This window comes from Coturnix japonica, chromosome 10 (genome assembly GCF_001577835.2).
Source record: "Coturnix japonica isolate 7356 chromosome 10, Coturnix japonica 2.1, whole genome shotgun sequence".
Lineage (NCBI taxonomy): Eukaryota > Metazoa > Chordata > Aves > Galliformes > Phasianidae > Coturnix > Coturnix japonica.
This window is the reverse complement of record NC_029525.1, coordinates 2500084-2515668: the sequence shown is the minus strand read 5'-3', so window position 1 is coordinate 2515668 and position 15585 is coordinate 2500084. Positions and strand designations below refer to the sequence as shown.

The following is a 15585-nucleotide window of genomic DNA, read 5'->3' as shown; positions in this document are numbered from 1 at the left end:
ATACTTGAGAAATATTAATAGATTACAATATAATTCATTAGAAGAAGTAAAAAAAAAAAAAGCAACACAACTGCTTTCAGCTCAAGGACAAGATTAACACAGAAATACCACTGAGGTATTCAGAAACAATAGGACACGTTTAAAAGATATCAAAAAGAATGCAAAAAACACTTCTGAACAGACCCATCTTAAGTTGGCATATTTCAGTTACTGATAAAACCTTGAGGAACAGCAGAAAACCCAAAATACGAACTTCAGAAATACTTATAACAGCACTACTAAGTTGCGATGGAACGTTTGCCAAAAGAAATGATTCCTAACAAAGTTTCCTCATTCTAAAATTAGGACCGAATGCAACACCAATACTTATTTCCATTTCCTTTCTCCTTAAAGAAGAGTTGTCTTCTTATGGATTCTGCCTGGGGCAAGACTGCATAGGAGGAATAACACTGCAGAAAAGCATCTGTATTCGCTCAAGCTGAGAAAAAAACCCAACAACCTGGTATTTGTAGCCATGGGGCAGTCAAAAATTAAGATCCTGTGTTCTCAAGTGTATATCTCTCCACACTGGCTTTCATGAAGCACTTTATTCCTCCTAATACATAGCAGGAGCAGCCAGGAAAGAAGCCCCTGGAAATCCACCCCTCAGAAGCCAGTCAGTCGCAGGCAGGAGCTGCCAGGATCATCAGGAAGTTTGTCAACCTCTTCCTGCTGGTTTCTGTGAGCTCTGAAGGGACCTGAGCTGCCACAAACCAGCACCGAGTTGGATCCTGCCATACAGCAATGGGCATGTAAAGGCCTGACCCTCCCAATCTATAGTCCACCTCGTAAAGCACACCATACAGCACTTCACTAGCTGTGCTGCAACTCTGTGTAAGCTGCCCAATTCATGGAAGTGGAAATATCTTCCAGCTATTGGACTTTCACCCAGAACACCGAGCCAAAATGACTATCCTGGAACATGAATTTTTTTCCTCTATTCTTCTTCATTCCCTTTCCCTTCTGCATTTCTGACGGAAACAGAAGTGACAGAACACCCCAAGGCTGGTTATTCTTATTATTGTTGTATCCTTTCCAACCTTGAATCTCCCAGTTTGGAAAGAAAAGGCATTCCTCTGAGTTTTCTAACCCATTTCTGCAGACCAAGGCAACTTGAAAAATATCTGACACTAGCTATTTATTGAAACTCAACCTCTGGAATCTCCCAGCACTTGTTTTTACTTCCCTATCAACATTAAAATAATAGAAATGAGGAGGATCATAAAGAAATGCTTGCAGTGACTTAGATCACATCACAAAAGATGTTATTAATTTGCCACTTGTTTTGTTTAAGTCAATAGCAAACTAAGTATTTTGTGTAAATATAAGGAATATAAAGTGTATATTCTAGTAAAACAGGCAACTCTGCTGCAGCCCAGATACATGGCCTTCTGGATGTACACACAGTATCTTTACTTGCTTCAAAATAAGCAATATTCTGTAATGGCAGGATATAATTAAAAAAAGGCTTTTGATATTTATTACCAAGGTCAGGAATTACAGTTTCTCACTTGTATATCACCACTTAAAGGATGTATTTGCCAAACTGTGAAAAGATTATTTTAAGGTTCAGTTCTAAATCATATTACCACAGGAATATTCGTTCATGATTTTACTACATGCTTCAACAAAACTCCTCAGTATTCTGATCTTTTCCTCACAGCTTAGGACAGCATTTAATACGGAAAACAGATGCCCAAGTAGACTGTATCAAATGTAGAACTCAGTCTCCAACATTATAGCTAATGCCAGCCTGAAACACAAATGGTCATTAATTCTGAATCCCAAGTTAGAGAACCAATATTGTTATAAAACCATGAGCCACAACACACCTCAAAATACAGGGAAGACTCAAGATAATGAAGTTATTTACCTGTTACTCCTAGTAAGAATTATAATGAGTACTTTGTATGTGATGAAACACATTATACAAAGTAACAGAGACTGAAATATTATTTTCTTAAATCACTATTTTAAATATCCGGGCAATTTTTACATTCGAATGTACTTCAGAAGGTGAGTACAGACCGCTGAAAACCTTTCATTCAACATTCAGAACTGAAGACTGACCTCTCATGCAAAATATTTTTTTCATTCACCCCTTGAGGTGTTTTTTTCCTCTCTCAATGAAGGACTGTTTCTTTTTAAGCATGTACAAACTAAATCGTATTCTCACTGCAAACACTGGCTGCGCTTGCAGCCACCTTGCTTGCCCATAAATTCAATGATACGACACGCCTGCCACGAAGATATATGGCAAACAATATTCTGAATAGTAGGTTCAGATTTTCCTTGTGATTTTCAATATCGTTTCCTTTTCCACTCATCATTCCAAACTGCATGAGCAGAAGGCAAAGGAAAGCTGTTTCTTGCACTGCAGACTGGGGAGAAAAGCTGGAAGGCACTGACATTGTGTGCAAGGGCAAGCACGACAAAGGGGGAAACGCGAGTACAGCCAGCCCTGCCTGCAGTAGCTTTTCTTGCTGGCTGTGAATGCTTGAGATATCAAAGCCAAAAGGAGGAAGGGGGCAGATGTTGGTCATTATCTACGACAGTTAAAGATGCAGCCCATAAATAATTAATCACATTCTGGCCAAGAAAAGCACCACGTTATAATATATTAAAGGTAAGAAGCTGCTGCTGCATGAACAACAAAATAAAAAATAATTGATGCACGCAGTACTGAGAGATGTTCTGTAAACTGCATCTTGGATTAAACCTCACAACTGCAGGGTGGCTTTTGACCACTTCTTGCAGGCAGCACAATCACAGCAGAATGACAAAGCCAAGCAGGTCCTGTGCTGAAAGGATTCCAGGCAGGCAACAGGTATGAAACATCCACAAAAGTGGATCACAGATGTGTGGCTTAATTCCATTCCTGTGCTACACAGAGCCCTCTAAATAGTCCTCCCTTCCTTGGGAGAGGAGACAAAATTGAGCATCAGAGAGAAGTTGAGAAGCAGAGATGAAAGACGGGCTACTGTCAGTGCAGTTTTGCTGGGCTAAATGCACCAGCACCCTGTGCATGGGGCTGTTCAAAGCTCACACCTGCTGCTATTCTCTAGTATACATGATTACAAATGCATCTTGCAGAGCACTGCTCCCCAACAGGTCAGTGTAAGTAGCCTTACATTTTAACACAACACAAAGCACTGCAGCTATGCAAAACCTTACCTTTTCAAATAAAACAAGTTAAATAGTAAATGGTAATTGGATAACTAAAATCAGATGCCAAGAAAGTGAATTTACAATGGGGTCTATATTCTGTGGGGGGTAAAAGAAACAGGAATACTGACCAAAGTATCTATGAATGATGTGTTACAGAACATGAGGTCTGAGTCAAGACTGTTTCCTTGCACAGCAGCAGTCACAACTGATAAACAGTAAAACACAGGCATCACCAACTCTTTGAACAAGAAAACTCAAACACAGAAAAAAAAAGAGAACATGTCAGGTATGAAGACATCGCCACACCTCTTTCCTTCATTGATTTCTTCAGTAAAAAATAACAGAAACAGCATGGAATTTTGAGAAAGTGGTTTGACTTAAAGGCAAGCATCCAGCACTCCTACAAAGCCTTTAGGAATTAGAACTCCTATGAACATCAGCTTCTCCTGCGTGCTATACAGGCTATAAACCTTACAAGGCTAGAACAGAATTTAAAGCAGAGCAGCTCTGCTTTTCCAGGCAGCTCCTCACCACATCCTGGCAAAAGAGCAATCTTGCCAGGGTAATAGCGTCTGTACCAGGGGAACTTGCCAGCACAGTTATACACATTGTAAATCAGACCCCTCTACAATCTCAACTTGCTTGCACTGCAGCCCCAGCCAACTTGACAACCCACATGACTGAGCGAGCTATTGGTTGCCCATCTGATTTTTTTCTTAAAAGGAATGTGGGTGGGCTCAATCAACCACATCTTTCTATAAATCCTCACATTTTAACACTGTCAGTCTTCAGACAACAGGAACTGCTTCTCTCCATCACCAGATTGTGTTCTCTTGTTAACTAAATATATCCCTGAGAAGTTATTTAGTTTATGACTGAACAGTCTGTTTCCTTCTCTGATTAAAAAAAAACAAACCCATATCTTCACATTTGCAAACAAAGGGCTGTTGATATTCCTCCCCCCTTTTTTTTTGGAATACATGAGTACTCATATGTATGTTAACCAACTTCCTCTCCTGCCAAGGTACTCATTCCATATGAGTTTCAGAAGTGCCTTTCATGGACTAGAAGCATTCACAGATGGTATGGAATTACATGGTTCATAGTCCACGCATCACTTTATTCTACACTCTTTGAAATGCCATATGAGACAACATGTTCAAAGAAGGAAGCTGGGATCACAATATATGACCCTCAACACAAATGAGGACAAACATGACAAACAAGAAAAAAAATAGGAAGTGGAGGAACAAAAACAACCCCAGAGCTATAGGTGGGAGGAAAAGCATAGAAAGCCCCTGTAGAGACCTCAGCCTAACAAGATGCTGCCTTAGGGCATTTACATGGGCACTGTTTTGGTCGTGTTTACAGCCTCTATGTGAAAAGTCCTTTGTAGCACATCCACTCTGATTCAGCAAAAAGTGTCATAACTTCAAGCTGACTAATCGGTTCCAGTGACATTGAAACCAAATGGCAAGCTTCCTTTACCCGTTTTGCTGAACTGAAAGTAATATGAATATTAAGGCGGGGGACAGGAAATCAATAGCACAGAAAATAGCAACATAGAAAGTAAAGCTGCAAGCTTGATGGAAGAAAAACTGCACTTCAGCAGGCACAGCCTCTACAAGGAGGGAACACAAGCAGGACATTGTTAATGCACTAAAGATCCCAGTGAAACTGCAGAAACATGACAAAGATGTTAAAGAACCTACAGATGTAAGAGCAAAATCTAGAGTAATTATTTCTTTTTATATCTGGTGAGACCAACCAACCAGCGTGCACCCAGCCTAGAGAAATCAGTGTCAGTGCTTACGTGATACAGCTTCCAACTTCTTGTTTACAGTCAAATCAACTAAAAGTCCTCACTGTATGAAAACACATCGTGCAATACACACAACTCCCAAAGCCCGAAGGACCTGTTTAAGTCTTATCATCTGCAATGCTGATAAGGACAAAACAAATACATTTAAATTCCTTCTGTGATTTCTCAATTAATAACAAAGAAATTCTATGGCCAGATTGGAATTAAAAAAAAATAATAAGATTTCTTTCTAGGCAGCTACCTATTACACTTAACAAGCTTAAAACAAAATGAGTCAAAGATCAAGAGTAACTTATCTGAGGTGTCAAGTCCATAAGGTGAAAGGTGAAATTTTATTAGGTCAGAGGTGATATAAATAAAATCTTTTATGTCAAAGAAGAAGGGTCACAGACAAGATGTATATAATATAAGGCATCACAGATGACAACTAATAACTTTAAGTAGTACAAGTGTGTTCTCACTGCAGATATCTTCGCTGATTAAGAAATTGAAAACAGTGATGAATAACTAAAGATACTGCAGTGCTTCACTGGACTACAGCTTTACTTCTACACAATGTTCTGCACATCTGTTCTCAAGTACTCCAGAACTTACCTGAAGTTAACGAATGCTTTTCTTGTGAGGTAGGGCAAGGTTTGGCATTAACTGCCTACACTGAATAGAAAGGTACACAAAGTAGACTGCTTTCATATATAAAGTATTTCTACTCCACATTAACCTTGCATCTAGTACATGTATCTACTGCTGCTCTCTGGAAAGAGAAAACTGGAGTAGGGTCTCAGGCCAAGGAAACTTCAGATTACAATAGCACAGCTTAGAATTTTATACTCAGACTACTTAAAACACAGATAAAATCACAGTGGTATAATGTATTGTTAAATTGCCAATACATCAAATATTACGCATCGCCTCAATTAAGAATACTTAAATCTGCTTTTGTAACTGCTGTGTTGTTGAGTTACAGTACATAATCCTTTTCCCTCTGGACTAACTCAAGAAATCCCACGTATTTAAGCGTGATCTTAAGCTCACACTTCAATCCAATGTTTTCATGGAAAGTGGGGGATTTAAGCACATGATGCTGGACACAATAAAATCAAGATATCTGTGCCCTCTAGTGGAATTTCTTTTTCTCCAGCTGGGGCACAAAAACAGCCTACAGTAAGATCCCCCTTTTCTGGAGGACACAAGTGTTAAGCTACCAACCAAATGTGGCACATAGAGTGTAACTACTCTCAGACCAAACAACATCTAGTTCACTTTTCCCCTCCATATTGCACTGAGGCAGTGGCAGAGAAAGAACCAGTCAGCTGTGGCTAGCTAGAAGCAAATAAAGGCTAGAAAGGTGAATGAAAATTCAGTGCTACTGACTGCCCACTCTTTGGTGCATGTAGTGATGTGATGGAAAGCCTCACAGTTCATGTGTATTCCTAAGTATCTGGATGCAGTATGAAAGCTTCTCCCTCATATGGAACTACAGAAACCTGCTATTTAAAATTAAATTCAAAACAACTCCCAGTGGCCACTGTAAAAGAGCAGAAAAGAAAAATACAACCTATTTCAAACAGCAATTGCCTTAAGTATCTGAAGCCCTGGCTTCTTTCATTGCTTTCCATAAGTATTCTGTACTCAAAAAGGCACCGATATTCCCATGCTAACACAAATATCTTTGGTTCTTTTTATTTCCAGGAACCTTCAAGACTTTCTCAGGATAAGAAAAGCAAATTAAAACAGAAAAGGTTATTGAAAGAAAACCATACCACTTCTTCATCTGAAAGCTCTCGTCCTTGTATGCTACTGTTCTCTCTCACAGCCTGTTGGTGTTTTTTCCCTTTAATGTGGCTAAAAAGGTACACTTCTGATGAAATCTGCAATGACAATGAGTTAGCAGTTATTTTTACCTTTGATACCCAATACGAAACACATAAATCCTATCCCCAATTATCTCTGTATCTCAACTTAAGAAAAATCAGTTTTTCTAGTAAACATGTAAAATTCTATTGTGAAGAACTTATGTATTCTGAGAGGTGGAGGTATTGAACATGCATATTTATATATACATACCTTTGTGATCCCTGTGATGAATAAACCTGGGAATTACTGCCTCATTTCATTCATGACCTAATTACCAAATTGTTAACACTTCTAAATGTAAAATCTGGCTTAGGATAACTGCATCGGTAAATTACATAACTGTTAAAAGAAAACAAAGAAAACCCTGAAGAAGTACGTTCTGCTTCATGTGGCCATAAGCAATTCCAGGTAATTGCCAACAGAATCAACTTTTTCATTTTCATATCTCACACACATAACTTATTCCTTCAGTCTAGCCTACACATTGGTTTGCTAACCAGCATTATAGGAAGGGAAATCAAAATATGTTGGCTTCTCAGCCCACTCTGACTTTAATTTCACCAATTCAACTTGCATTCTGAAAGACATAAATGAACATGTAGCAGTCCAGCCTGCTGAACCCAGGGTTTCTGTTCCAGCACGACCTGAAGTGGTCCTATGCAGTCTTAAATTGATGAAGAGTAATTATAGAATGAGAGAATCATGAAATATCATGGGTTGGAAGGGACCTCAAGGATCACCAAGCTCCAACCTCCCTGCCATAGACAGGGCTGCCAATCTCCAATTAATACAAGATATCTAAGCATTTTGTCCTTAAGTAGGACAGAAAGCTTTGCGCAGTAACGCAAGTCAACAAAAACAATTACCAACAAGAACTGACCTCCCTGTTTCCTACTCACTGACTGTATGGCTCCCTCTTCTCTATCATTCCACTGGCACATGATGGTACACAGAAGAAGAGAGATCCTTGTTGAGAATGAAGGTGTGCCAAGAACTTCCTGAGCTCACTGTATTTTCTCCATAGGCAGTAAGCTTCAGGGAATTTCAATCCAATGAAACTTTGTCCAGTCATCCCCTCAACACATTAAAATCATGTATCTGCAGGACCTTATACAAAGGATTTCACAGCTCAGCAACCAGCTATATAAAGAATCACATTCTTTGCCTTACATCTAGATTTTATCTAGCTTCATTTGATGATGCCCTATTTTTATAAAAAGGCAGAGCTTACAACTTAGTACCATCCATGCCATTAAACTTCCAATTCTACAGTTACTTCAAATCTGCCCTAAACCACCCTGTCTATAGGCAGAAAAAGCTAAAGTAAGATGCACTTGACAAATGTACAAGGACACAGCACACACAGTGCCCTCATCTGTGAACGAAGCACCATTCGTAGCTGCAAGACTCACGCTGGCCTTGCAACTTTGACAGCACTTCCTCTGACTTACCATTACATTGCATAATGAGCACTGTTTTTTGCGTTCATATGGTGTAAGTTTCGGTGCATAATCAGTATTAGCATGTCTTCCACTACTTAATTCAGCTGCTTTCTCTTTTCTCTGTTCAATTTGTTCCATGTGCCTTCTAATACTCTCGTCATGCTGAATGCAAAGTAACAAAAAGCAAAGGAAAAAAAGAAGGTTAAGGAATAAATGGTCCAGAAATACTGAGAATCACAGAAGTCTGTACTGCTACGATGAATTTATGTTAAACTGAAACTCTTCTTTTTCCTGCAAGGCATTAGAAGTCACCACACACCACAGAGTCCTCAATGTCTGCTGTATCTGCAGGAGCAGGTATAGCTGTCTGGATTCTTTCAAGGGGTTTCACACCTAACTTGCATTGAAATGGAACAAACTCTTAACCATTATCTAAAATCAAGAGCCTGAGGTATAAACCTCTATTTAATGATGAAGCATTTTACAACATAAGTAAGCATACCTATGGTTACACAGAACAATCTTAGAGGCAATAAAAGCAATGAAGAGAAAGATTATTTGTACTTAAACGCTACCTAATTTAACAAAAAGCAAAACTAATAAATCCCTTTTCAGAACCTTACAAATTTTATCATTTTGGAAGCCTTTCCTTTTCTCGGAAAATAGTGGAGCTCTTCAACATTTCTGACACCTTTGCTCTCCACTGGGCAGTCAATTTAGCTGAATGCCTGAAATACAAGGCCTTGGGTTTACAAAATCACTGGAGCCCATCAAGGAGCCTGCTGCCATCCTCACATCATCCCTTTCACCCCACTAGACAGCACTGTGCTTGACTGACTGATGAGTCTTTACTGTACAGTGTGAGAGTTCACACATATTAATCTTACTCTTGATTCAATACAAAACTACTTTGACTCCTCTTAGAGAGCCCAAGTTTATAAGTTTTCCTGTTCAAACTTTGAGACTCAGGTAACTCAAACTCAGTCCTTTCCAAATTCCTAAAGAGATCTTTCCAAGTCATGCAATGCATGTTATACAGCAAGGTGCTGCTTTTAATGCAAAACTCTAAAACAGGACTGGACACATTTTAACATACAGTAATATCTTTATTAAATAAAACAAATACAGAAATTATTCTAGAGAATTTCTGTATTGCTCATGTATTTTTCAACTAAAATACCTTTTTTTTTTTCCCTTTCTTCTTTTCTTACCTTCAGCTGAATCTTTTTCTGCAGTTCTTCCATGGCTTCTTGTTGAGCTGCAGTAAGAGCTGCCAATCTTTCTTCTCGATCTCTAACAAAAAGATGATGAAAGTAGAGGGAAACTTTTAGTAATATAGTGAGGCTTAAAAATGATTGTCATGCTTTGCCTCCATTAGCAATCTGCAGTCAATGACAAACTTCACTGAACCAAAGGGAAAGAGTACAATAGCATATATATAAAAAAAACCAACATGAAGCAATAAGGGCATTATAAAGACACAAAAACTCTGACCAACAACAAATAATACCAGTTACGAGTGAGAAACCAATGCTCTAAGAAGACGCAATTCTAAATTTTCAAGTTGCTGCAGGACAGCAAAACAATTAAGCACTTTAATATTACTTTCTGCACAAACTAATTTTGTTTACCGTGTCTACAACCCTCTCCCAGTAATGGAATCACGCCTTAATGATCAGGTGATGCTCCTTGCCAGTCTCTGCTACTGGAGCTATTATGAAAGACTCCAACAGTATCACATCCACTGTTAGTGGACATCTGATATGCACATAGGAAAATGAGATTTAAGTCATAAATAAACTCAAGATTAATGGAAAATGCAAAGTGAATCCCCTGAGCACCACCCTACTGAAGAAATCAGAAAACAAAGTAGCCACAGTAGAAAGAGAAGGTTCAGATAATGCCATGTTTTGAAATGAAAAAATATAAAAGCATAAAGGAAAGACAACAGGACAGGAAACAAATTTAACAAGCAATAACACTTGTTCATTCAGAAAATACACTCTCCCAAATAACATGGATGTAGTTAGAGTGAGAAAGAAACGATGGATTAGAAGTACTACATGCTTCATGTGCTACTTCCCAAGGAATATACAGAAAGACTAAACTAGTCTTTGATTTTACTTTAAAAACAAAATGCCTCCTGACTTACACCATGAGCTGAAACAAATCATGACTGACACAATCCAAATCCAAAGTGTAGTTAATTATTTCAGACTACATACTCAGAAAAATCAATGTCATTGTATACTTGGATTAACTGTATTTGAAACAAAACTCTCAAGTTCCCATTTAAAAGCATCACTGTTATTCCTCTTCATTATTCCTCTTCAGGCCCTTCTGAAATGCATACTTTTTGCATTATTAGGTTACCTTTCACAGTAGCTTTATGTTTTCTATTGATAAGAACAAAGTTTTCCATATAAGGGATTATAATTCTCTGGAATATAAAAATCCTCAGAAATTACATCTAAAACCTTACTGGAATAACATAAAACACCTCTGCCGTTATAGTGTGTTCAAAGTCAGTTCAAACATGTGCTTTGATCACCATCAGAAGCACATACATATAAAGGTTATACTGAGAAGCTTTAAGAAGGTATTCAAAACATGAGTTGTTGAAGGAAGCATCCTACCTTTGGGACGAGTCAAATCCTAGCAGAACCTGATCAATATGAATGCAAAGGCAGACGGGGCAGTACAGACAGCCTCCTGTCAAACTCACCTCTCACTCAGCTTCTGAACCACAACGCTTCGAATCCTGCTCTACTACATTAGAGAAACCTCAGAACTCTTAATAAGGAGACAAGATTGAGGCCAGAGATCACAATCACCAGATTGTAAGGCACCACATACACATCCTTTCCTACTCTCTCAGAAATGGAAAAATAACTAGGAGAGAAAGGAGGGAAAACCCCATCTATTTCATTTAACCAGCACCTGTCATAGAAAAAACCAACTGCAAGCACTTATCACAGTATCAAGAACAAAGCAACTGAAAGCTGAATATTACAGTATCAAATAAGAGGAAATTCACTGAAATTGATAACAAAAAGCAAATGGAAACTGCAGCTCTTCACATCAAATTGAAAGAAATAGGGGGTAATGAAGGCAAGAAGCAAATATAAAATTGATTAAACAGGAGCACAGAGTTGTATACGTTAAGTCTCTAGACAAGTTCTAATTGTGGAACATCACAGAAGGGAGAGGATGTTTTAAATATCTTTTGCTCCCAAGTTTGTTAACAACTATTTCCCAGAAATCATCCACACTCTGGAAAGGGATGTAAAAATGTACTGAGCCTTGTAAGAACTGCCTGGTGTGATAAGAATAATCCCTAATCAACTGCCTCTTATTCATCATGTTAAATAAACTAAAACCACATCACAGACTTTTGTCCAAGAGAAATATTAAAGTTGTATTGCTCAGTTTTCCAGCTTTCAAGAAAACCACCCTGTTTTTTCAGATAAGCTCACATGTATTCCATTACCTCAGCAGCTACACAGACAGATGTCTGACAGAAGGTAGAAGAGGGTATACGATTTCAGAAAGATGTGGAAGTTTCACACATGCACAGAGCTTGAAACAGCGCAGCCAAAGTCTCCTCTCTGCCAGCCCTCATCTACCTCGAGACTCAGATGCTGACAGAGGCCTTTTCCCACTTGCTCTCACTTGAAACATTCAGGAAAGGCCCATGAAGTCCTGAGCAAGGCCACAGATCCTATCCACAATTACATCTAAATGTCTCACTGAAAATGAACTCTTCACAATGTCAAGCTAGAACTGCTCATGATTTTGGAACATGGAAGAAGGTGATCAACACATTTCAGAATGTTTTATTTAGGGAAGAAAAACAATTCACGATGATTTCAAATAAAGCAAGCTCAGGCAATCAGAATGTTTAAACAGCAACTACTGAATGCTTCATGCCATAAGAAGAATACAATTTCTGTTTAGATTTTGTGGAACACTTGTGGTAGTGGAACTATAAGGAGAACGTGAACAAAAGGAAGTAAATCCAAGCAGAATCAGGAAAAGAAAATAACAAAGAAAAAAAGTTTTATCTGAATCAGGCTCGTAAGCAAACCTTACCTCACACACCACGCAGTCACACCCTATACCTAAGGGACCATACTCTACTCTCTGCACTACACTTTGTTGCAAATGAAAGAGAGAGAAAGAAAAGCCCACCTGAAAACCCTTTTATGAGCTTCCAGTCATGGGCAAAAACATAAAACAAGTACTTCACAGGCAGTGGAATTAATTAAGCCTGATTTCCTGGCTTTGTGCTTCATAAATGAAGTCTCTGGTGTCTACAGAAAAGGTGAAGTCAAATTGATGCCAGTAAGTCCAAAAGTTACTAGAGAGCAAAGGAAATAGTGAACACAGGGACATTAATCTTGCTTCCCTAGAAAACTAAGCTAAAATATAAAAAAGGCAAATTATTAAAAGGTCTTGTTAGCAATAAAAGTAAGATGAAGTAATGTTAACAATATATAGTAAAATACACCATTGCACACTGCAGCACGCACGTACCTAAGGAATACAAAAATCTATTGCAGAACTTATGAATTTTCTTCTTTCAAACCACTTATCAGGAACATTTATTAAGACTACTTGAAAAACACTAAGCCCAAGTACACTTAACACACAGAAGAAGCAGTCTGCCCAAAAGGATAACAATGAAACAGAGGAAACAAGAGATAATGGTAAAGTTACCTGGCCCTTTCTCGTGCTGCATCTTCCCGTGCTTTCTCTTTCTCTTGCCTCTGCTGTTCAATCCGTGCTTCTTGTTCTTTCCTTTTCAACAGCAGCTCTTCAACCCGAGCCTGGCGTTCTGCTTCCAGAGCTCTTTTGCGCTCCTAGTTAAAGAAAAATAAATCTTCACTCCCCTTCTAGGAAAAAAACTCCTTCATAGAATTCCTCCTTACTTTCACAATGTTACCCCCATCATGCCCTTCTGTTAGATGGAGAACTGATGTGTGTATTCAAGAGGCTGAACATAAACTGGATGCACAGTTCTGTGAACTCAGCCAGAATTTTGCTCATTCTGAAGAGGATGAACGAGCAGAAGTTCAACAAAATCATCGGTAAGAATAAAACATTTTGAATATCTAAAAGGATAAACACAATACAGAACCAAAATATACTGCCATGGAATATTGATATTTAAATAATTACATCAATAGAATGGACTTTAACAGTTCTTTTTGTGCTATCACTGAACATACAATTCCTCCACTTCTGTTCAGTTTTAACCTATTTTCTGACAATAAAGTTCTGTAGCTCTGTGTTGTATTGTAATTCTGACAGATGGGCTGCACTTGAAACAGAAACAAATGTAAAAACAAAGCACATTTGAAATCACATACTGCAAGACACGAGTAGACACACTACTTGGCTAAATTTTATTATGAGGAAAGAAGACTGCTTCATTTAGATGAAGAGTCTGGGGAGAAGTGAATATTTCACATGTACTTCTAATCTTCATTGAACTAAAGTAATTGTTTGTTTTGTATGAGAGACTAAAAAAAGCCAACATACGATCTTATCTTAGAAATATGCGCTTTGCACAACCTCCAGCACTATAAATGTACACTGCTGTACTTGCAAGAAATTACCTTTCTGTCATAAGATAGTATGAGGTTTCATTAGCATAAAGCAAGATCTCACATTTTAAAATGAATTGATGTAGCTCTTGTGTGTTCAAGTACCAGTGCCACTAAACAGAATAACACCAAATTTTGGGCGAAAGATAAATCTGCAACAAATTCTGAAATCATAGAAGTTAAAACGAGGTTGATGGAAAGCTGGCTTTCAAGGGGAACCTGCACAATTCGGTGCAAGGAAGGAACACGTAGATTTTGAGTGGATCTGAGATATACTAGAGGGTAACAAAGAGACAGTTCCACATGTGCAGAAGCACATCAGTCCCCATCCATAGTGAAACTACACACAATATTTAGAATCCTTGTCATTTAAAATTTGTTACATGTATGGTGAAGATTTCAGGACCATAAACACATTTGTGTTATGGTTTTCAATGATTTTGTAAATTGTATGATAATAATAAGAGTAAAGTACACTTTTCTGTTTCTTCTTTAAGTTTCAGGCATTACTAAAAGATTGATACTCCATTAGGAGATGAACATATATTTTTTTAAAAAGCTTAAAACAGGAAACAGTCATCTACCCATCACCTATACAACAGTCTAGAGGGAGGTGTCCCTGCCTATAGCAGTGGGGTTGGAACTAGATGATCTCGAAGGTCCCTTCCAACCCAAACCATTCTATGATTCTACATGACCTCAGCCATACTGAGATCTCTCTCAGTGCTGAAACACGGTAGGGGAAACACAATAGACTACACTCTCCTGAACTAAAAATTTAAGGCAGAAAGTAACAAAAACTGTACAGTCAAAAACAAGTATTTCATTGCCATCCTGCAATTACAGATATCTTGTACCTGAACAGCTTCATCACGTGCTTGCTTTTCCTCTTGCCTTCGTTGACGCTCTTCTTGTAATTCATTTAAGCGCTGTTCATATTCTTTTAATTTATTCAGCACATCATGACGTTTGTTCTGAGCTTCTAAGGTGTTTATAAAAGCAATTTCATTTACCTGCAAGGTTCACAAAGTGTAAGAAAAGATCAGCAAAGCTTAAGTTTTATTTCTACTGAATTCCATCCATTTATTGATTATCCACTTGATAATTAATTTGGTGAGATATTTCTACAGAATCTTTTGGAAATCAAAGCTTGACAGAATTGGTCTGTTTCCAATATTACTGAAGAAAATCATTAATATTTATCAGCACAAAGCCATACTAAAAACATATGGTTGAAATAGAAATTATTCTTCTGTACCCAAAGTTTATGCTCTGTTTCAATCCACAAAATAAATCAGTGGTAAAGATAATGGACAAACAGTAACACACCCATCTCATAGACGTTGGTACTTGTCTTGTTTACTAATTAGTGCATATTTACAGAATAGATTTCATAGCACAGTAAGCAAGCAATCATTAGGAATTCAGATAAGTAAATGGGCTGCAACAGCTATCACTTCCTTTCAGCTTTGCTCATCAGCTACTGTTTCTCTAAAGCCTTCTGGGCCCAATTAACCTTGGTTTCTAGAACAGAAGATCTTATACATTTAAATACATATAAATACCTAAAACACCTGCTTAGCTGAGAAATTATACCAATTATGATTTAATTAATATAACTGAAGCCACACTAAAGTAAATGCAATAATAA

The 15585-nt window shown here is 37.9% G+C and overlaps 1 protein-coding gene across 8 annotated transcripts in view; it reads right to left on the bottom strand.

Moving 5' to 3' along the window:
- SCAPER (S-phase cyclin A associated protein in the ER) overlaps nt 1-15585 on the bottom strand; it is a 131761-nt gene that overhangs the window by 79947 nt on the left and 36229 nt on the right. For all 8 annotated transcript variants that reach the window (XM_015872636.2, XM_032446772.1, XM_032446773.1 and 5 more), the window contains exons 16-20: nt 14792-14947; nt 13045-13187; nt 9537-9618; nt 8335-8487; nt 6790-6897 (exon numbers count right to left, since the gene is read on the bottom strand). In XM_015872636.2, the coding sequence (XP_015728122.1) occupies nt 6790-6897; nt 8335-8487; nt 9537-9618; nt 13045-13187; nt 14792-14947 (642 nt within the window). The remainder of the gene's footprint in view (nt 1-6789; nt 6898-8334; nt 8488-9536; nt 9619-13044; nt 13188-14791; nt 14948-15585) is intronic.